This window comes from Mesoplodon mirus, assembly GCF_964341445.2.
Source record: "Mesoplodon mirus genome assembly, chromosome: 5".
Taxonomy (NCBI): domain Eukaryota; kingdom Metazoa; phylum Chordata; class Mammalia; order Artiodactyla; family Ziphiidae; genus Mesoplodon; species Mesoplodon mirus.
Genome location: NC_138980.1, coordinates 122,299,552 through 122,322,800, shown reverse-complemented (window position 1 = coordinate 122,322,800; position 23,249 = coordinate 122,299,552). Strand labels below are relative to the sequence as shown.

At 35.9% G+C, this 23,249-nt stretch overlaps 2 protein-coding genes across 3 annotated transcripts in view; both read right to left on the bottom strand.

The window, feature by feature from the left end:
* Window positions 1–23,249, bottom strand: part of AP3B1 (adaptor related protein complex 3 subunit beta 1) — a 263,029-nt gene that overhangs the window by 199,498 nt on the left and 40,282 nt on the right. For both annotated transcript variants that reach the window (XM_082621919.1, XM_082621920.1), the window contains exon 3: window positions 15,208–15,282. In XM_082621919.1, the coding sequence (XP_082478045.1) occupies window positions 15,208–15,282 (75 nt within the window). The remainder of the gene's footprint in view (window positions 1–15,207; window positions 15,283–23,249) is intronic.
* On the bottom strand, window positions 12,435–13,605 carry LOC309804236 (BET1 homolog). Its single transcript, XM_082621471.1, has one exon. It carries the CDS (start codon window positions 13,585–13,587, stop codon window positions 13,231–13,233), a length of 357 nt encoding a protein of 118 aa, XP_082477597.1. The 5' UTR covers window positions 13,588–13,605; the 3' UTR covers window positions 12,435–13,230.

Below are 23,249 nucleotides of genomic sequence, written 5' to 3'. Positions count from 1 at the left end.
AATTTAAACTTATGAATTGTTTATCTCCAGAATTTTCCATTTAATATTTTTGGACTGCTAACCACAGGTAACTGAAACTGTGGAAAGTGAAACCACAAGGAAGGGGAGACTACTGTAATTATGTTTATAGTGACATTTTTGTTACAGAACATTAGATAGCATACCAGAATCTGATTGTAAAGGATAAAGATGAATAGAAAAGCTCTACTGTTGATAACTATCTGAACATTACAAACAGCTCTGAATAAATAATAAACAGTACAGAATTTTCTGTTTACAACAAGACTGGAATTCCAGAGTGAACTATTTACAGCATAACTTATTACCAATATCTCAGGACTTGGTCATTTCTACCCACATCTAAAACATAAAAAATTTATACCCAAATGGGAAGAAGACCTAAATAGACATTTCTCTAAAGAAGACATACAGATGGTCAACAGGCATATGAAAAGGTGCTCAATATCACTAAATATTAGAGAAATGCAAATCAAAACTACAATGAGGTGCCATCGCACTCCAGTCAGAATAACCATCATTAAAAAAATCTACAAGGACTTCCCTGGTGGAGCAGTGGTTAAGAATCCGCCTGCCAATGCAGGGAACACAGGTTCGATCCCTGGTCCAGGAAGATCTCACATGCCATGGAGCAATTAAGCCTGTGTGCCACAACTACTGAGTCTGTGCTCTAGCCCACGAGCCACAACTACTGAAGCCCACATGCCTAGAGCCCGTGCTCCACAACAAGAGAAGCCACCGCAACAAGAAGTCTGCATATGGCAAGGAAAAGAAGGCCCTGATCGATGCAACTAGAGAAAGCCCATGTGCAGCAACAAAGACTCAACACAGCCATAAATAAATAAATAGATATAGATAGATAGATAGATAGATAGATAAAATTGATTCTTTAAAAAAAAAATCTACAAATAACAAATGCAGGAGAGGGTGTGGAGAAAGGGGAACCCTCCTAAACTGTTAGTGGGAATGTAAAGTGGTACAGCCACTCTAGAAAAAAGTATGGAGGTTCCTCAAAAAACTAAAAATAGAGCTGCCATAGGATCCAGCAATCCCACTCCTGGGCATATACCCAGACAAAACTATAATTTGAAAGGATACACGCATCCCTATGTTCATAGCAGCACTGTTCACAATAGCCAAGACATGGAAACAACCTAAATGTCCATCGACAGACGAATGAATAAACAAGATGTTGTAGGTATACACAATGGAATACTACTCAGCCATAAAAAAAGAATTAAATAATACCATTTGCAGCAACATGAATGGACCTAGAGATTATGATACTAAGTGAAGTAAATCAGAAAGAGAAAGACAAATACCATATGATGTCACTTACATGTGGAATCCAAAATGTGACACAAATGAACTTATCCATGAAACAGAAAGAGACTCACAGACATAAAGAACAGACCTGTGGTTGCCAAACTGGAGGGGAGAGGGTAAGGGATGGATTGGGAGTTTGGGCTTAGCAGATACAAACTGTTATACAGTATGGATAAACAACAAGGTCCTGCTGTACAGCACAGGGAACTATATTCAATATCCTGTGATGAACCATAATGGGAAAGAATATGAAAAAGAATGTATACATATTTATAATTGAATCATGTTGCTGTACAGCAGAAATTAACACATTGTAAATCAATTATACTTCAATAAAATAAAGTTTAAAAAAAATTATACCAATGCCAGATACCTCCAAAGGATATCTAATACCAGATGATGATAAGAGGTCAAAGACACTAAAGAAGAAAGAGGAGGAAGGAATCAAACAGAAAGGATGGCTCTAAAAGGGGAATGACCTAAAATAATTTCTGAAGCCAAGCTACCTGGCTTTAGATTCTGACTGCCACATAGTAGCTATGTAACCGTGGTCAGATAATCTAACCTCTCTGCTACCTTATCCTCATACAGAAAATATGGAAAATGAAAGAACCAACTCCACAGGGCTATTTGTGAGGATAAAATGAGTTGATATAAGTAAAGCATTAACAGCCTAGCACAGACGGCATTTTTTAAGTGTTAGCAATCATTGTTGCTACTGAGAGACTCTATTCCCAGTAACACTAAAACAAGATTTACCTACAGCTCACAAATTTTCTAAGTGAAATCTTGATTTTTCTTTTTCAGCTACTTGAACTTTCTTATACCAGAAGCCATAAAACTAATGTATATATCAAATTAGAAGCTAAGATATCATGGCCATAACAAGTCAAAGACAGTTTAACTGAACTATCAATTCAGAATTATATATATATATTTTTTTAATTTTTTAAATAAACTTTTTATTTATTTATTTTTTAGCATCTTTATTGGAGTATAATTGCTTTACAATGGTGTGTTAGTTTCTGCTGTATAACAAAATGAATCAGCTATACATATACATATATCCCCATATTGCCTCCCTCTTGCGTCTCCCTCCCATCCTCCCTATCCCACCCCTCTAGGTGGTCACAAAGCACCGAGCTGATCTCCCTGTGCTATGCAGCTGCTTCCCACTAGCTATCTATTTTACATTTGGTAGTGTACATATGTCCATGCCACTCTCTCACTTGGCCCCAGCTTACCCTTCCCCCTCCCAGTGTCCTCAAGTCCCTTCTCTACATCTGCGTCTTTATTCCTGTCCTGCCCCTAGGTTCTTCAGAACCTTTTTTTTTTTTTAGATTCCATATATATGTTAGCATACAGTATCTGTTTTTCTCTTTCTGACTTACTTCACTCTGTATGACAAGTCTCTAGGTCCATCCACCTCACTACAAATAACTCAATTATATTTACATGGAAACAAGCACATAAATAGTGCTTAATAAGTATCTACTAAATTAATCATAAGTAAACTCTGCAAATACTATAAGATTACATGTGCAGTCTAGACTTCTCCCATTAATTAGAATCTTAGAAAGGATGGTTTATCAAGTTATTTAAATCCAATATTAATTAATTTATCTTAGTTCCTAAGTTGGCAATAAGTGTACAAGTGTTTTGATTTTAATTTACCCAAGTTAGTCAAATTCACTTTATGATGCCTATTCATTTTGGCAGCAAAATTCAGATATTTCAATATCTGAAATATGTAATGTACTTACTACCTAACAAAAAAATGAAGTATACTTTAAAATGTATCTAAAAAGTAGGTTTAAAGTACATATCTTTAAAATTCTATAATATAAATTATTCTAATAAAAAAGTTAAGATGATAGGAAAATAATTCATTTTGTATATAGAAATGTGTACTCCAGAAAATGTATAACATATACTTCAGTGTACTTTTCCAGATTTTGAACATACAAATGCAAGATTATTTAAACTACTCATTTTCCTTATATGAGACACAGTAACACCCAATCTACTGCATAGTGTAAAAATAATAGCTTAGTGTCTACATCATATCAACCTTGTGCTTGTATAATACAAATGAAGTGTGACCTGGCTGATCTTATTGCTCCACTTAAAAAATTCTACCATCATTCTCAGGTGATGATTATTTTATACACTCTGTTTTTCTTGTACCGATGCAATCTTTTCATTAGAAAATGCCTTGTTTTTCAAACTATAAATACTTAAGTACTGACTATAAAACTGCTAATGACATGTGGTCCACTCGGTATATTCTGGCTATAAAGCATTACAAGACACCGTTACAGAACTCTGACGTAAGGACGGAAAAGAGAAAGAGAATTTTCAAGTATGTCACCAGTTACAAATCGAAAATTCTGCATGGAAAGTAGGGAAAACTGAGACTAATGTTTTCATTTGACTGATAACATTCCGTATATTTTAAGGTTTTAAAAATATTTACAGATTATGACATAAAGCTATAATTTAGAAATAGTAACTGAGAGATCTGATTTACCCTTCCTACCTTAATGAAACAGAAAATCAGGGGCAAAAAATGAAAAAGAAGTTTTCATATGTTGGAAAACAGGCAGCACATTACTGTGAGCCCTGAGAGAGGGAAAAAAATCAAGGTGAGCCTTCAACTGAGGGTGAGTCTACCAGGAAAGGGAGGCAACTCAAACAGAATCCAGAAGACTCACTGTGCTGAGGAGACAGTGATCAAAGTTCACAGAGGCCAAGGTTGCTAGAATTTGCAGAGCAGAATAACAAAGAGGAGGGCACTTCAGCGAGAGAGAGGGAGAATGCATTCTGGAGAGAAGTACCATCATACTGTGGGCTAAGCACTGTCATGCACATGAGTAAGATGAAACTACCTGCGGCCAGACCAAAAAAACACTGGAAAGAAGTAGGCAGAACAGGTCTCAAAGATCACAAAAAGCTAGGAAAAGTTCATATTCCCACCAGCCAGAGAGAAAGTATCTCATAAATACATGTATCATTGAGCAGAATCCTAAGAAGGGCATTGCTTTAATAGTGGGATTACATTAGTCTAGACTAAAGGTGTTTCCATATCCCCTACTAAAGATTAAAAGTATGCTTTGAAAGAATCAAGTGATTCCATATAACTTAATTGTGCATCACAAGAAAACCCAACACAATTTAAACAAAAATCAGGACAATATGAATCGTAATTACTCTTCAAGTAATCTCTACCCACATCTGTCAAACTCCTGAACCATGCAAGCTCAGAATAGACTCAAAGCAGCTCAGCAACAGACAAAAAATATGAGACTGAAGTTGCTGCCTAAGCAACAGAATTTGCAATTTGAACCCTGTCAAAATAACTGCTTTCTAAAACAAAAGCACCACCTATGGAGTAAATATAAAAGAATACAGAATCAACATAATTTAATATTCATAATGTCAAAAGATACAACTCAAATTACCCAATATATGAAAAACTAAAAAAATGGAACATATGCACACAAGGAAAGGAAATTAACTAAACAAAAGCCTGAGAAAAACATACTAGAACCAGCAGGTGAGGATTTTAGAGCTACTATTACACTTAAGTAAAAGAAAATGTGCTTTCCATTAAGAAAGAATAGAGGAAATCTCAGCAAAGAAACAGAAAGGATAAAAAAAGGGACAAACTGAAATTCTAAAATGAAAAAATACAATTTCTAAAATAAAAATGAATGTACTTAATCAAATGGAGAGGACAGAAGAACGAGTAAGCAAACTTGAAAACAGGTGAGTAAAGATTACCTAATGTAAACTACACACACACACAAAAGATCTAAAAAACCAACAATGTTTCATACATTGTCAGATAAAAATAAAACAATATAACATGTATGTAATTTCAATACCAGAAAGAGAAAGGAGAAGGGGGCAAATACTATCTGAAGAAAGAATGGCCCAGGGCTTCCCTCATGGCACAGTGGTTAAGAATCCACCTGCCGGGCTTCCCTGGTGGCGCAGGGGTTGAGAGTCTGCCTGCCAATGCAGGGGATACGGGTTCGTGCCCCGGTCTGGGAAGATCCCACATGCCGCGGAGCAGCTGGGCCCGTGAGCCATGGCCGTTGAGCCTGCGCGTTCGGAGCCTGTGCTCCACAACAGGAGAGGCCACAACAGTGAGAGGCCCGCGTACCGCAAAAAAAAAAAAAAAAGAATCCACCTGCCAATGCAGGGGACATGGGTTCGAGCCCTGGTCCGGGAAGATACCACATGCTGTGGAGCAACTAAGCCTGTGCGCCACAACTACTGAGCTTGCGCTCTAGAGTCTGCGAGCCACAACTACTGAGCTCGTGTGCCACAACTACCGAAGCCTGCGTGCCTGGAGCCCATGCTCTGCAACAAGAGAAGTCACCCAATGAGAAGCCCGCACACCACATCAAAGAGTGGCCCCCGCTCGCCCCAACTAGAGAAAAGCCTGTGTGCAGCAACAAAGACCCAATGCAGCCAAAAATAAAAATTAAAAAATTTATAGAAAGAAAAAAAAGAAAAGAAATAATGGCCCCAAATTTCCTACTTTTGATCAAAGACAGTAATTTTTAGAACTAAGATGCTCAACACACACAAAACCAAATGAACAGGAATAAGATCACACCAAGGTACACCAAAGTCAAACTACCAAAAGCCAAAGATGGAGTAAAACATGAAAGTGTCAAGAGAAAAATTACAAATTACATGGGAAGATGAATGATCCAATTAACAGGGACTTTACATAAGAAATTATGGAGGGCAGAAGAGTCTTCAAAGCATCTTTAAAATGCTGAAACAAAACAAAACTATTAATCCAGAAGTCTATGACCAATGAAATAATTCTTTAGGAATGAAGGTAAAATGCAAACATTTTCAGATAAAAGTAAGAGAATTCATCACTAGCAGACCTCCATTATAGAAAAAGCCAACAAAAGTTTTTAAGGCAGGAGGATCATGATACTGATAGAAATTTGGATCCTTAGAACTCAAAGGGAACACTGGACATGATAAATATCTTAATAAATGATAAATACTCTTTTCTGTTTTTCCTTTTAATTTCTTTATGTCATAAGTATTGATATTTAAAGGAAAAATTGTACTGCCTTATGATGCTTGCTTGCTTATTTTTTATTTATTTGTTTGTTTGTTTATGGCTGTGTTGGGTATTCTCTGCTGCAGGCGGGCTTTCTCTAGTTGTGGTGCACAGGCTTCTCATTGTGGTGGCTTCTCTCATTGTGGAGCATGGGCTCTAGGCACACAGGCTTCAGTAGTTGTGGCATGCGGGCTCAGCAGCTGTGGCTCGCGGGCTCTAGAGCGCAGGCTCAGTAGCTATGAGCTTGGCTCGCATGGGCTTAGTTGTTCCACAGCATGTGGGATCTTCATGGACCAGGGCTCGAACCCGTGTCCCCTGCACAGGCAGGCGGATTCTTAACCACTGTACCACCAGGGAAGTCCCTTATGATGCTTTTAACTTATATAAATCTGATAAATTAATAACTAAAACATAAAAGGAGAGATATGGATGTATACAGTTGCAAGATTTCTATATTTTATGTGAAGAAGTGCAACATTAACTATAATCCAACTGTGAAAAGTTAAGAATGGATACAGCCAACACTTAAAAAAACTGCAAAGAAGTACAGGTTAAAAATAAAAACAGGAAAAATTTAAGTGTGATTTCCTCTATAAAAAAGAAGAAAAGAAGAAGAGAGGAACAAAAATAAAGGGGACAAATTTAAAAAAAGAAATCATGTAATACTACACTCAAATCCAACCACATCAATAAATACATCAAGTGTTAACAGAATAAACACTCCGATTAAAAGGCAGAGACTGACAGAATGGGTGGGAAAAACATGGAACTAGATGCTGTCAATAAGAGACACAAATAGATATGAAGACACAGGCTAGGAACAAATGAATGAAAACAGGATATACCATACAAAGAGATGAGAAGGCTGGAATGACGATATTAATAACAAGAAATCAATAGACTTTAAGACAGTAAAGTATTACCAGAGAAAAAGAAAGGTTTATTTTAGGATAAAGGGGCAATTCATCAGGAACACCTGAAAAGAGCTATGCCTAATAGGAGTGCTTCAAAATATAAGCAAAAAATGACTAAATTAAAGGGAAAAATAAACAGTTTCAGGATCATGATTGGGAGACTTAAGATCCCTGTCTCAGCAACTGGTAGAACATCTAGACAAGAGGTCAGTAAAAACATTTTAAAAATCTAAACAACACATTTGCTTAAATAATATTTATAGAACATTACAACCAACAGTGGAATACACATTCTTTTTCCACTGCACGTGATATGCATACCAAAACAAACTAAATGATTAGCTATAAACAAGTCTTCATAAAATTTTAAGACAATGATGTTTCCTGACTAAAAAGGAATATTACAAAGCAATAACAATGTAAGATAATGAGATAACCCTCCCCCAATATCTGGAAATTAAACAACATACTTCTAAATACACCATAAGTCAAAAAAGAAATCATAAAATAAGAAAATATTTTTAGGGGGATGGATGGAGTGGGAGTTTGGGGTTAGCAGATGTAAACTTTTATATATAATGAATAAACAACAAGGTCCTACTGTATAACACAGAGAACTATATTCATTGTCCTATGATAAACCATATGGAAAAGAATATTTTAAAAAAAGAATGTATATTTATGTGTGTGTGTGCGTATAATTGAATCACTTTGCTGTACAGCAGTAATTAACAAAACATTGTAAATCAACTATACTTCAATTAAAAAAAGAATTTTAAAAAGTACATAAAGGACTTCCCTGTGGTGTGGTGCAGTGGTTACGCACCACAGGTTATTGGTGCCTGCCAATGCAATGGACAGGGGTTTGAGCCCTGGTCCTGGAAGATCCCACATGCTGCAGAGCAACTAAGCCCACGCACCACAACTACCGAGCCTGAGCTCTAGAGCCCGTGTGCCACAACTACTGAAGCCCGCGTGCCTAGAGCCCATGCTTCACAACAAGAGAAGCCACCACAGTGAGAAGCCCGCGCACTGCAATGAAAAGTAGCCCCTGCTCTCCAAAGCTAAAGAAAGCCTGTGCCCAGCAACAAAGAACCAACACAACCATAAATAAATAAATAAACAAACAAATAAACTTAAAAAAAAAAAGACAGCAAGTAACAAGTATTGGTGAGGATGTGGAGAAAAGGCAACCTTTGTGCTCTGTTGGTGGGATTGTAAGTTGGTGCAGCCACAGTGGAAAACAGAATGTAGGTTCCTCAAAAAATTAAAAATAGAACTACCATACAATCCAGCAATCCCACTCTTAGGTAGGTATACATTCGAAGAAAACAAAAACACTAATTCAAAAAGATATTGATACATGATCCCTATATTCATTGCAGCATATTTACAATAGCTAAGATATGGAAGCAACCTAAGTATCCATCGATAGATGAATGAATAAAGAAGATGTGTGTACACACACACACACACACACACACACAATGGAATATTAGCCATAAAAAGGAATGAAATCTGCAACAGCACGTATGGATCCAGAAGGTATTGTGCTAAGTGAAATAAGTCAGACAAAGAAAGATAAATACCATATGATTTCACATATATAAGGAATCTAAATACAAAACAAATGGACAAATAGAATAGAAAGAGACTCACAGATACAGAGAACAAACTGGTGGTTGTCAGAGGGGAAAGGGGCAGGGGGGCATGAGTGAAATAGGTGAGGGAGATTAAGAGGTACAAACTTCAGTTATAAAATAAATAAGTCATGTAATGTACAGCATAGGGAATATAGTCAATAATACTGTAATAACTTTGTATGGCAACAGATGGTAATTAGACTTTATTGTCAAGATCATTTTGTAATGTATAAAAATATCGAATCATGATGCTGTACACCTCAAAATAATTTTATATTGTAAGTCAATTATACTTTAATTTTTTAAAATCTAATTTGAAATGATTCTGTAGTAAAGAGTTAAAACAGTAGGGCAGAGATTGCTATCCTTAGAAAGCCTACTTATAAAGTTGGCCTTGACTGTTGTCTGGGAACTTGAACTTCAGAGGTATTGCTGCCATTCCTAACTGATAAGAGTGGTTTACATAAAAACAATATGGTTTATGCTGAACATGTGCTTACTTTCTGAGAGTCTGCAATTCTGGAATATGCTAGGCCGTTAATGGGTACACGAGCAGCCCCCAGTAAAGACTTGGGCACTGAGTCTCTTATGAACTTTCCTAGTAGACACACTTCACACATTTTGTCAGAGGTGATGCTGGAGGAATCGAATGTCACAGGGAAAATCACTGGGGAGGCTTCTTAGAAGCTTTCATCTGGTTTTCTCTGGACTTCACTTCACGCACCTCTTTCAGTACCTAATTTTTGTTGTGCATCTTTCAGTGTAATAAGTCATAGCTATGAATCTGACTATAACCTGAGATCCTGTGGATTAGCCCAAAGAATGAGGGAACCTGTGAGTAGTCTTGGACTTCTCCCCTGACATGGATCATAGTGCAAAATTTAATAGCTAAAACTATTTAAACTTTTAGAACAAACTGGGAGAAATCTTCATAACATTAGGTTAGGCAAAGATTTATCAAGCAGATCACAAAAAAGCCTCAAGTATAACTAAGAAAACTGATAAAATGTACTTTATCAAATCAAACGTTTATTCTTTGAAAGACATTAAGAAAACAAAAAGGCAAGCTACAGACTAGGAAAAATAAATAATAGTAAATAACCATCAATCTGACAAAAGGCTTGTATCAGAATATATAAAGAATTTTTATACTCTAAACAAAAAAATTAAAAATAGGTTAAAGATCTGAACAGATATTTTAGAGAAGTTTTACGACTGATCAAAAAGATCATGAAAAGATGCTCAACACCACAAAGTATCAGGAAAATGCAGTTAAAGGCACAGTGAAACACCATTACGCATCCACCAAAATGGTTGAAGTCAGATTCTAACAAGATCAAGTGTTGAAAGGGATATGAGCTGACTGGAACTCCACACACTGCTGGTGGGAATGCAAAGGGCACAGCCACTTTGGAAAACTACATGGTACTATTTTATAAAAACTAAACATATTCTTCCCAGACAATGCAACACATCTAAGCCTAGGTATTTACCCAAGAAAAATTAAAATATATGCCCATAAATAGGGTTTTATTCGATCCAAGTGTATTTCAATGGGTAAATTTAAAAACTGTGAAATATCCATATTATAGCAAAAAAAGGAACAAAACATGAACACATGAAACAGCACAGATGAATCTCAGTAGCCTAAGTAAAAGAAGTCAACACAACAGCTTCTATACTGTATGATTTGATTTATAAAAAATTCTAGAAACGACAAAACTATACTGACAGAAAGCAGATCAGTAGTTTCATGAAGACACCATACACGAAAATTAACCCCAAATGGATCACAGTCCTAAATATAAAAGCTAAAAATATAAAACTCTTAGGAAAAAAAGACAAGTGTAAATCTTTGTGACCTTGAATTAAGCATCAGTTTCTTAGATATGACATCTAAAGCATAAGCAAAAATATATATATATATCAATAGCTGTCATCAAAATTAAAAACTTCTGTGCTTCAAAGGGCATTATCAAGAAAATAAAAAGATAACTCACAAAATAGGAGAAAAATATTTGCAAATCATACATCAGATAAGGGTCTAGTATTCAGAATACATAAAAAACTGTTAAAAATACACAATAAAAAGACCAACAACCCAATTATAAAATGGGAAAAGTATCTGAATAGACATTTTTCTAAAGAAGATATACAACTGGCCAATAGATTCTCAACAATTTTCTATTAAGGAAATGTAAATCAAAATTTCAGTGAGATACCACTTCATACCCACTACAGTATACAATCTAAAAGACAGACAATTTTTCTTTAAAAAAAGGAAAGTAAGTGTTGGTGAGGATGTGGAGAAATCAGAACTCGCATACATTGCTGATGGAAATATAAAATGGTTACAGTTGGGCTTCCCTGGTGGCGCAGTGGTTGAGAGTCCGCCTGCCAGTTCGTGCCCCGGTCCGGGAAGATCCCACATGCCGCAGAGCTGCTGGGCCCATGAGCCATGGCCGCTGGGCCTGCGCGTCTGGAGCCTGTGCTCCGCAACGGGAGAGGCCACAACAGTGAGAGGCCCGCGTACCGAAAAAATAATAATAATAATAAAATAAAATAAAATAAAATGGTTACAGCTGCTGTGGAAAACAGTTTTGAAGTTCCTCAAAATGTTAAACACAAAGTTATTTTATGACCTAGCAATATCACTCCAAGGTATATATCCAAAAGAAATGAACACATATGTGCACACAAAAACTTCTACAGAATGTTTACAGCAACATTACTGACAAGAGCCAAAAAGTGGAAACAACCCAAATGTCCATCAACTGATGAATAAACAAAATGCAGTATATCCGGGCCTCCCTGGTGGCGCAGTGGTTGAGAGTCCGCCTGCCGATGCAGGGGATACGGGTTCGTGCCCCGGTCTGGGAGGATCCCATATGCCGCGGAGCGGCTGGGCCCGTGAGCCATGGCCGCTGGGCCTGCGCGTCCGGAGCCTGTGCTCCGCAACGGGGGAGGCCACAGCAGTGAGAGGCCCGCATACCGCAAAAAGAAAAAAAAAAAAAAAAAATGCAGTATATCCATACAATAGAATATTATTCAGCAAAAAACGAGCAATAGAGTAATGATACATACTATGACATGGATGAACCTTGAAAACATTATGCTATGTGAAAGAAGTCAGACACAAAAGCACATACTGTATAACTCAATTTATATGAAATGCCCAGAGTAGGCAAATCCATAGAGACAAAAAGTAAATTAATGGCTGCCTAGGGCCAGGGGGTGTTGTGGAGTAACTGCTAATGAATATAACGTTCCTTGTTGAGGTGATAAAAATGTTGTGGAATTAGATGGTGGTGATGATTGCACAATTCTGTGAATACACTACGCATCACTGAATTGTACACTTTAAAAGTGAGAAGTTTGTAACATGTTAATTATGTTTTGATAATCTTTTAAAAAGATGACTGATTCTTTTTTTTTCTTGAACATTTTATTTCCATTAAGAGCTTAGCAATTACTTTAGCTTCACATTATTGTCATAAATGATAACCAAATGGCCTAAGTAGCTAAAATCATAAAACTATTATAAGCCAAGTCAATGGTATATATATAAAGTTAATAGAAAATGACAACTATACGGGTACACATTTGTTTTGAACCTTACTAGAAATATGCCAAAATAACAAGTTTTATTAAAGAATGAGGTCCTTGGGCAGAAGCGGAAGAAGAGTCATATCATCAAAAATTATTAGGAAAACTGTAGGTAAAAAGAAATCAGCCTACAATTTTAACCAAATAAAGGAGGAAAGGAGAGTACATCATCAGGGGCGATGACAGTTCAGGAAAATACATTCACCATCCATCACAAACTTTCTCACCACCTCAAGAGCTCAGCACAAGGCTCTCCAGGCATTGTTATTTTCCCACTAAGTTTCTTTATGTGGAACGTAAACCTGCATTTATGGTAACAACAGGATATTATACTGCTATTTAACCTGACAGCAAAAAACAGGAAAAAAACTTATTAGGGCCAGACTGACCTCAGAACATCTCAATACCCCTGAAAATAGGGGCAAAAAAAGGAATCATTAAGAAACAGTATTCAAAGAGCACTGTATTATCTAATGTGATTTATAAAACAAGTAAAATTCAGTAATCTTTGATGGAAAAAGCCATGGTATTATTTGAAATTTAGGAATGTTTTGATGCTGATTTTTTTACTAAAGTGGTACTCCAAGCCGTTAAGTTGGAACAAGTTCCAAACTCACAGTTACTTGCATCACCTCAGTTTAATAATCCAATAAATGACAAAAAAAACAAACAATGAAAACAGCATCATATAGCACAGCAGCTTTGTTTGGCTCCCTCTGGATAAAATCTTCAGTTTTCCCATGGTTTTACCTAGAAATCCAGTTGTAGAATCAAACTGTGAATCCATTTCAGCTAATAATTTATTTTGATGTTTAACTTCATGGCCTATTTCAATGGAAAGAGATTTTATAGCAGTTACTTTGTTTCTCAGACTTTCCGTGAGTCTCTCATTTTCTTCTTCACAGGCACTATACCCACTATTAGGATAGCCATAGTTCCCATAGTTGCCAGGAGGTACTCCTTCACCCAGGCCTGCACGCCTCATCCTGCGGGAGGAGCGGGGGAAAAGCTGATTCTTTAAAGTAAAAATAATAACCATGGGGGCTTCCCTGGTGGCGCAGTGGTAGGGAGTCCGCTTGCCAATGCGGGGCACGCAGGTTCGTGCCCCGGTCCGGGGGGATCCCACATGCCACAGAGCGACTGGGCCCGTGAGCCGTGACCGCTGGGCCTGCGCGTCCCCTGTGCTCCGTGGTGGGAGGGGCCACAGTGGTGAGAGGCCCGCGTGCCGCAAAAATAAAATAAAATAAATAATAATAATAACCATGTATTTAGGGTGCTTTAGCATATTTAGAAGTAAAATGCATAAAATGGGAACAGACTGGAGGGAGCAAATAGAAATGTACTGATGTAAGAATATATGAAGGGGTATAATTATTTGAAACTAGACAGTGATAACTTAAAAATGTGTATGTAAATCCTAGTGGTAGACTGTAGTAAGTTAAATATATATATTGTAGCCCCTAGAGCAAGCACCTACAGAATAAAGAGGTACAGCTTCAAGAGTAATATTAATAATACTAGATTATATGTGAAAAAACTTCCCTTTATCTTTAATTTCTATTACTTATACTCCATTTCCCTCCACCTAAAACAACCTGCCCCTGATGTCACCAGGTCCTTGAAAATATTCGTCAATGGAGACTGCTGCTTCTCCCAAATTTACCAGACTGAAAAAGAGGACTAGGCTTATTTCTTGATGCTCACAGTTGCTAGCATGGGCAAATATGAAACATGTGTGCTGGCATTTTCATTCTCATGCAGATATCACCACTTCCTACTGAGTAAACACACCCTCCTCAAAAACACTTCCAACATATCCCCAGACAATCACTACCCAACATCAGTTGAAGTTGAGTCTCATGACAGATGTGGCCATTCAATCTTCATTACAACCTTCTGTTCTTTTGAAATACAAGGCATTTGCTCAGATCAATCTCTAATTCTCTTCATTGAACTTTTCATACTACTCATCTTTCTCAATGGTTTCTACACTGGCTCATATTTTTCTTTTGCACTCTATTAGAAGTCATTAGTCCATGTGACCTAACATTAACTACCTTGGCCTCAAAGTTCTGTGAATTCCTCTGTTTCAAATTCCATGTACAAGGCTATACAGGGACCAATAATTGAAGGCTCCCACCACATCCTGCCTTCTGCTCACCTCCTACTATACTGAGGCAAGGTCTATCAGAATTAAGATGCTCCAGGAAGAGCACTAGATTTGGAGTTACAACACCTGGGTTCAATCCCTGCCCTGATACTGCAGGAATTTAGGTCTGTTTCACTGGACATAATGGTATCTTACAATTAAGTCCCTAGAGCAGAATTTCAACTAAACTGGCTTCTAAGAATATTCAGCAAGTTACCACCCTTCACCCAGGTGAATTAATCTCAATTTTACTTTTCATATTCTCCACCAAAATTCCAAAGCTAAGATTGTCTACTTTGTATTCTATTTCACCTATTTAAGATTATGGACATTGTAATTGTATGGAAAATCTAGTGACACAAGTATCTTATAATATGTTGTGTTTCAAAGTAACTGAAAAGTATATGATTCTTTCACAACAAAAGGAATCATGAAAATTATGAAGCAAAACAGTACCTCAATATTTTTACTGGCCACATTCTTCACAACAGCAGGAAACAGTTCAGATGCATTTTTCCCTTTTGCAATCATCTGAAGAATAAAAGTGGAATATTAGGACTGAAACTTTTTTAAAATTAGTCATTTGAAAACAAAACATAAATTCTACATACATTAAATATTTAGAAGATAAGCTACAGAAACAAATAAGCTATAGAGTTAACAAACAACTCTTTTTCAGTCACTTTATTTATTCCAACTATCTGCAGCAAAGAACAAACACTCTCTTGGGAATCAATATAAATACACATAGACATATTAAGGAAGAAACAGTAATTTAAAGACATAATATTTACAATAGTTTTCTCTGGCTAATGGTGTTGTAAACACTTTTTAAATATTTGTACTCTTCTTTATTTTCCAAGTTCTTACATTAAAGATGTAATGCTTTTGCAATGGGGGTGGGAGTGGAGAATGAATGTTATTTTAAACAAACTACAATAATTCTTTCTCCTTCGGCTTTCTTTTTATAGATTCCCCTACTTCTCCAACCATTTTTTTCAAAGTTCCCTTCACCAGGTCCTCTTCCTTTCCCCACAAAAGTTCTGTGCACCAACATCTTCTCAGGCTACACTGTTCTACAATCTCTGAAACGCCTGAGAGTTCATTCACCCGCAATATGTTAACTCCTACCTCTACAGGGATCAACTCCCCAAACTCTAGCCCTAACTCTAGGCCCTAGTTCCACTTCTCTAACTGAACATTATTAGATGTCTTTCTCATCCAAAACTTGCTATGTCTAAAACCAAACCTATTTTTCCTGATAAAATGGCATTCGTGCTAGAATCTCCTATTTCCACCAATTTTCCCAGATACCAGAAACCATGAAATTATCTTGGTCTCTCCTCACATCTACACAGTAACCAGGTCCTGTTGTGAATTCTTAGCACACTCACATTAATCCCTTTCTCCTGTTACTATCCTAGTACAGGTCAATGTCACCTACAGAGGACTTTTCCGACAATCTCCTCCTGTCCATAACGTACATCACCGACAGTTTAACGTGCTCAAACTACCACTTTGCACGTCAGCTCCCCCTCAAAGATCTCAAAAGCCCCTGACTGCCTAAGAGTCCAAACTATTTCATTTACTATTCAAATGACTTAATTGCATTAACATCCCTTTTAAGCTCATCAACCATTATTGTTCTACACCAATGTCATTATAAAAGTAAACTGATCTACTCACTTCTTGCACATTCTGTGGCTCCTCTATGCTGGTGCTCATATCATGCCCCCAACCCACTTCTTTTTACTTTTCTAAGTTCTACCCTTCCATCTAGAGTATCATCAAATTCTAATCATTCTCCCTTGCTAGAGCCATCTCCTAACACCTAGTCCACTATGGCGTCCAATCCTAATTTCCTCTAGAATTTTTTAATCTACGTTTTTCATTTAGAATTTCCTATGTGTTACCTTTTATTTCTATTTATTTCAGTTTTATGTCTACCTGTAGTTCCATTTCCTTCACTCTCATTCCCAGAATATATCTTTATGTCTTTTAATAGTACGGACTTTGACAGCCACAAAATAAAGTTTTAACTACGGGATAATTTTTTGGAAAAGAGATCTTGGGACTTCCCTGACGGTCCAATGGTTAAGACTTTGCCTTCCAATGCAGGGGGTGCAGGTTCAATCCCTGGTCAGGGAGCTAAGATCCCACATGCCTCAGGGCCAAAAAAATAAAAAATAAAGCAGCAGCAATATTGTAACAAATTCAATAAAGACTTTATAAATGGTCCACATCAAAAACTAAGTAAATATATATATAAAATCTAAAATACCATTTTAAAAAAAGGGATCTTTATGAATTATATATCATATCTAAGAAACTACCTTAAAAAGGTAGAAGGCATTAGTTTTATAAATTTACAAAACTGTTTTATAAATACTATGTGACATTTTAAACAACAATAATCCCAGTTAACAATATCTCAGAAGACCTTTCTACATGACAGCTTTAGAACACTCTAATACTAACTAGTCTTTTCATTTTCTATTTTTTACCTGTGAAATTATTTGAGTATTCTGTGAAACCTTCTGAGTATTAAAGAAGGTTCACAAAATAGTGCAACTGAAGTATCTTTATATGACTTTTACAATTTTCTCATCTGTAAAATAAGAAGAGAGGGATTAAATGTTCTCTAGGGCCCCTTCCTTCGGTCATTCAGTCATTACCTAAAGTCAGAGATCCTGTCCTATGATATCCTACTCCAAGGCTTCCCCACCTTTACTCTACAGAATGCTATTCAAAAAGATGTTAATACACAAGGGAGAAAAAAAAAACCTATAGTCAAATTCATTCAACAGATATTTGCCAAGAGGATACTACATGCCAGGGACTCTTCTAGGCCTTGGGGATACAACCGTGAACAATATAGTCTTTACCCATCGGAGCTGACCTTTTAATGAGGGTGAGGGACAATAAACAAATATAGTATGTGAGGTGGTAAAAAGGGTACTATGGAGAAAGATAAAGAACTGCAGGAGAAATGGGAAGTGCTAGGGTAAGGGTGGGAGTTGCTGTTTTATGTTTTGGTTAGTGTTTGCACAGCATATATTTTTTTATCCTTATATTTTTAATCTATCTATTCCTTTATATTAAAAGTGGGGTTTTCCTAGAGAACGTACAGTTGCATCTTGATATTTTCATCAAATATGACAGTCTCTCTTAGTTGGTGACTTTAGATCACTTACATTTAATATAATTATTGATGTAGTTATATTCAGGTCTACCATTTTATTATCAGTTTTCTGTTTATTCCCTGTGTTTTGTTGTTCTGATTGCTGTTACCCTCATTATTTGGAAATTTTTTAGTATTTAATAATTTAAATTTTCTTTTTTATTTTAATTTTTATATTGACTATTTGGCTATATCTTTTTGTATAATTTTTATTGGTTCTTCTTCTAGAGATTACCAGATAATTACATAGATGCACAAACACAGTTGACAGATACATATAGACAGGTAAGTCAAGATATGTCAAACCTTCCACAGTTTACTTAGAGTTAATATTTCACAAGGTCAAATAAAATGTAGAAACCTTTCAACCATATAGGCCCTTTTAATCTGATCTCCCCACTACTCTTTATGTTATAGCCATCATATATTTTATATCTACATCCATCGAAAACCTCTCAGACAATGGGATACTTAGGAGGATAAAATTAGTCCTTTATGCTTACCAGATATTTACCATTTCTATTGGTCTCCCTCAAAATCCATCACATATTTCCCTTCAGCCTGGAGAACTTCCATTAGCCTTTCATTAAAGCAGATCGGCTAGAAATACTCTACTATTTTTTTCTGCCTGAGAATGTCTCTATTCATCTTCATTCTTTCACTGGATAGAGAATTCTAGGTTAACAATTATTTTCTTTCAGTACTTAGTCATTCAGTTTATCCTGATTGGGGTTCATTGAGTTTCTTTCATCTATAAATTTAAGTCATTCATCAGTTTGGGAAGTTTTCAGCAATAATGTCTTCAAGTATTTTTTCCACCCTAAAAAATATATGTTACATGGACATAATGTTTTGGTATCATCCAACAAGACCTGAGGCTTTGTTCATCTCTTTTCTTTTTAATCTCTATTCTAAGAATTGACTAATTTCTAGTGATTTGTCTTCAACTTTTGACTCCTTCTTCTATTATATCAATTCTGCTATTTAGTCAACCCAAGATATTTTTATTTCAGATATGATACTAGGACTTCCCTGGCAGCCCAGTGGTTAAGACTCCATGCTGCCACTGTAGCAGGGCACAGGCTTGTTCCCTGGTCAGGGAACTAAGATCCCACATGCCACGTTTTGTGGCCAAAAAAAAAAAAAAAGATATCCAGATATGACACTATACACATGACAGAAATTTCAACAAATTTCTAATGATGTGGTTCACTTGATATATTTTGGAAAACAACTATTTACCCATTAGTTACTACGTGGGGAATAAGTAGAGATAGAATATCCCTTTCCCTAGCGTAACTTACCATCCAATCATAAGTGGCCCTAATATTACTCACTACTGAAGTATAAAACAAGAGAAATGTCTATGTATAAAACAAGAGAAATGTCTATTTAAGTCTTCACCCATTTTTAATTGGGCTGTTTTTAGTCATTGGGTTATATGAGTTCTTTATATATTCTGGAGAGTCTGTATCAGATATATGATTAAAAATATTTTCTCCCATTCTATGGGTTGCCTTCTCACTGGTTGACAGTGTCATTTGATACACAAACTTTTAAATTTTGACACAGTCTAAATTATTTCTTTTGTTGCTCACCTTTTGATGTTATATCCAAGAATCTTTTGACAAATCCAGTGTCATGAAGTTTTTAACCTATGTTTTCTTCTATGAGCTTTATGGTTTTAGCTCTTACATTTAGGTCTTTGATTCATTTTTTCACTTATTATATACATCGTATGAGGTAGGGGTCTAAAAATTCATTCTCTTGCACGTGAGTATCCAGTTTCCAAACACCATTTGGGGAAATTCTACCCCCACTGAATTGTCTTGCACCCTTGTTGAAAATAATTTGGCCATATAAGTGAGGGTTTTCTTTTAAGGCTCTCTATTGTGTGTATATGTCTCTCTATACGTCTGTCTTTATGTTGGTACCACATATTTTGATTACTGTAGCTTTGTAGTAAGTTTTGAAATCAGAAAGTGTAAGACTTCTTTGTTCTTCTTTTTCAAGATTGTTTTGGCCATTCAGAGTCCAGTAAGATTCCATATGATTTTAAGATAGATTTTTCTATTTTTGCAAAAAACATCCCTGGGATTTTGATAGGAACTGCACTGAATATGTAGATAATTTTGGGAATACTGACATCCTAATAATATTAAGTCTTCCAATCAATGAACATGGGACATCTTTCCATTTATTTGTGTCTTAATTTCTTTCAGCAACATTTTAGTTTTCAAGGTACAAATCTTTTGCTTCCTTGGGTAAGTATTCCTAAGTATTTTATTCTTTTTGATGTTACCATAAATGAGATTGTTTTCTTAACTTCCTTTTAGGATTGATTACTGTTACCATATAGGAACACAACTAATTTTTATGTGTTAATTTTGTATCCTGCAACTTTGTTGAATTTGTTTATTAGTTCTAAAAGTTTTTTGTGGACTCTTTAGGGTTTTCTAAATATAAAAGCATGTCGTCTGTGAATGAAGATAATTTTACTTCTTTTCCAATTTGGCTGCCTTTTATTCTTTTTCTTACCCAACTTCTGTGGCTAAAACTTCCAATACTATGTTGAATAGAAGTGGTGAAAGTGGGCATCCTTGTTTTGTTCCTGAACTTAGAGGAAAAGCTTTCAGTCTTTCACCACTGAGTACGATATTAGCTGTGAATTTTTCATATTTGGCCTTTAAAATGTTGAGGTAGCTTCCTTTTATTCCTAGTTTGTTGAGTGTTTTATCCTGAAAGGGTGTTGAATTCTGTCAAATGCTTTTTCTGTATCATTAAAATAAACTTGTTTTTTCTCCTTCATTCTGTTAATGTGGTATATTACAATGATGATTTTCATGTTATTCATGTTATTTTTTAAATACTGAATAATAATCTAGATCTAAAAATTCAGATCTAGGGACTTCCCTGGCGGTCCAGTGGTTAAGACTCCATGCTTCCAATGCAGGGGGCACGGGTTTGATCCCTGGTCAGGGAACTAAGATCCCACATGCCACACAGCATGGCTCCCTCCCAAAAACTTCAGATCTAAAAACATAATTAATGTTAAAAAGCATTAATCTTTTTTTAACTCAGCAAGATAAAGAGGAGAAATTGCACTTACTTTCTCAACAATTTCAACTAGCTTCATTTTTTACAGATATACAGATGGGGAGAAAATTCAGCATTTTTACTTTATAAATAATTACTAGTTAATTTACAAACCAGCAGTTAATTTTCAGACCCAACTGCAACTCTTAAGAATCAGCCCCCAAGAATAAATAGAGAAATAGAAAATGAACTGACCCTTGACTTCTATCCCAGAAAGTACTCTGAAGCAAAAACAGGTTCTATAGGCATTACATCACTAGTAAAAATTCAGGCCTGCTAACCAGGAACTGGTCCTGATGTATATTAGCATGGCAGAAAAAACTTGACCCTTTAAACAACTTCCAACCTAAGAACAAAAAAAGATGCCAACATGAGCCACAAGTTGAATCCTTTAAAGTATACACAGAACTGAAGCATTTTTGTTGAAGGGAGAAAGAGAAAAAGGGATGGGCAATCAGTCTAGAAAGACTTAGCCCAAAATGTTTATTATAATCATTAACTCAAGACAGTAAGAATTACGCATGTTTTTATTTTCTTCTTCTTACATGGACTTTCTCAAAATTTTTCTACAACAATAATATACCATTTGAATTTGGCTTTATTTTTTTTTTTACAAATATTAAACAAAAATATCTAGACCTTTGAAATTACCTTTAATTTTCTTAGGGTCAATAATATCCAACCAAATACCATGTAACATATATGGCTATGAAATAATATAGCTCAATAACTCTAATTAGGAATTTTAAGAATTTTATCTATCAAAGAAAGGTTCAGATTTGCTCATTATCCCAAAACTACAAAGACAAGCAAATTAATCTGAGAAAGACCTTTAATATCCAACACTTACCAAAAGAAAATACATCAAAGATTTCAATACACCAAAATATTCCATTCTTTCAAGGACTCTGAATAATCAAGTCATCAGTATTTTAGCTAAAACACTTATTACAAGTTCACTATATGAAGCAATACATTTCATATTCTTAGTTCACATTTCATCAGGCCAAGATAAAATACAAACATGTGCTTTAAACATTAGACAGATATTTTTCAGAAATATCAAGAAAAATAACATATGTATGTTTCAACTTGAGTCCTGCTGTGTAATAAGTGACCACAAGATTTTGAAGTAGGTAGCTTTTCTTCCCTAAGCATGCTTTGGCATACATGAGACTTTATTCAACATATGAACCATTGGAAACATTTCCCCATGATTCTAAACAAGCCTCAGATATTACCAAAGAAAGATAATAAACTGAACTGAAACTATCATTAGGGTTTCTCTCTAGTAGATATTGCTGACAAGATGCTCTGTTGACTCGTAGGACTACCGACTATGAAAGACGGCCAGATGTGCACTGCCAGCATTTTGATATATATTAGAAAGTAATGTGTTAAAACAAATACATAACACTTAAAATTTCGGCAGATTAAAATTTAGAAATGTTTAAAGGTTTTTAACTATAAAGCTAAGGTGTTAAAACTACTCTGTAATCATGAGGTGATAAAACCCCATATTCAGGGCTCATGAAACCTAAATTATGCAGAGAAATGTAAATATTGACAATTACATTTTTAAAAATCCAAGAAATTTTGAAGCCAATATAATATTCTGCTAATTGACCTCTAGCAAACTACTTCCACCCAACAGATGTTTTGAAATGATGCATACATGTGCATATATGAACATAACATTTTAAAAATAATTTTTAAAGCTCCCACATAGAAATATGGTGCTAGCTAGAAATCGAACTAAAAACTGGACAGAAGTGAAGGTGAACAAATGATTGTTATAATATTTCACTGGAAAAAATTTCAAGAAAAATAACTATTAGTTATTTCATAAAAAAAGAAATGAGCAAACAATAACTGCTAGTTTAAAAGTGAAATACAGGGCTTCCCTGGTGGCGCAGTGGTTGAGAGTCCACCTGCCGATGCAGGGGACACGGGTTCGTGCCCCGGTTCGGGAAGATCCCACATGCCGCGGAGCGGCTGGGCCCATGAGCCATGGCCGCTGAGCCTGCGCGTCCGGAGCCTGTGCTCTGCAACGGGAGAGGCCACAAGAGTGAGAGGCCCGCGTACCGGTAAAAAAAAAAAAAAAGTGAAATACAGGGGAGGATATATCTTACATAACCGTTGTGCTATGACTTTGATTTTCCATTTTCTTCTCCAAAAGTTAAGTTAGAAAAGATCTGTGATGATGAACAGTTTCTCCTGA

Bases quoted from the DNA above. Each gene is read 5' to 3' on its own strand.
- LOC309804236 (XM_082621471.1), bottom strand. From the start codon at position 13,587: ATGAGGCGTGCAGGCCTGGGTGAAGGAGTACCTCCTGGCAACTATGGG.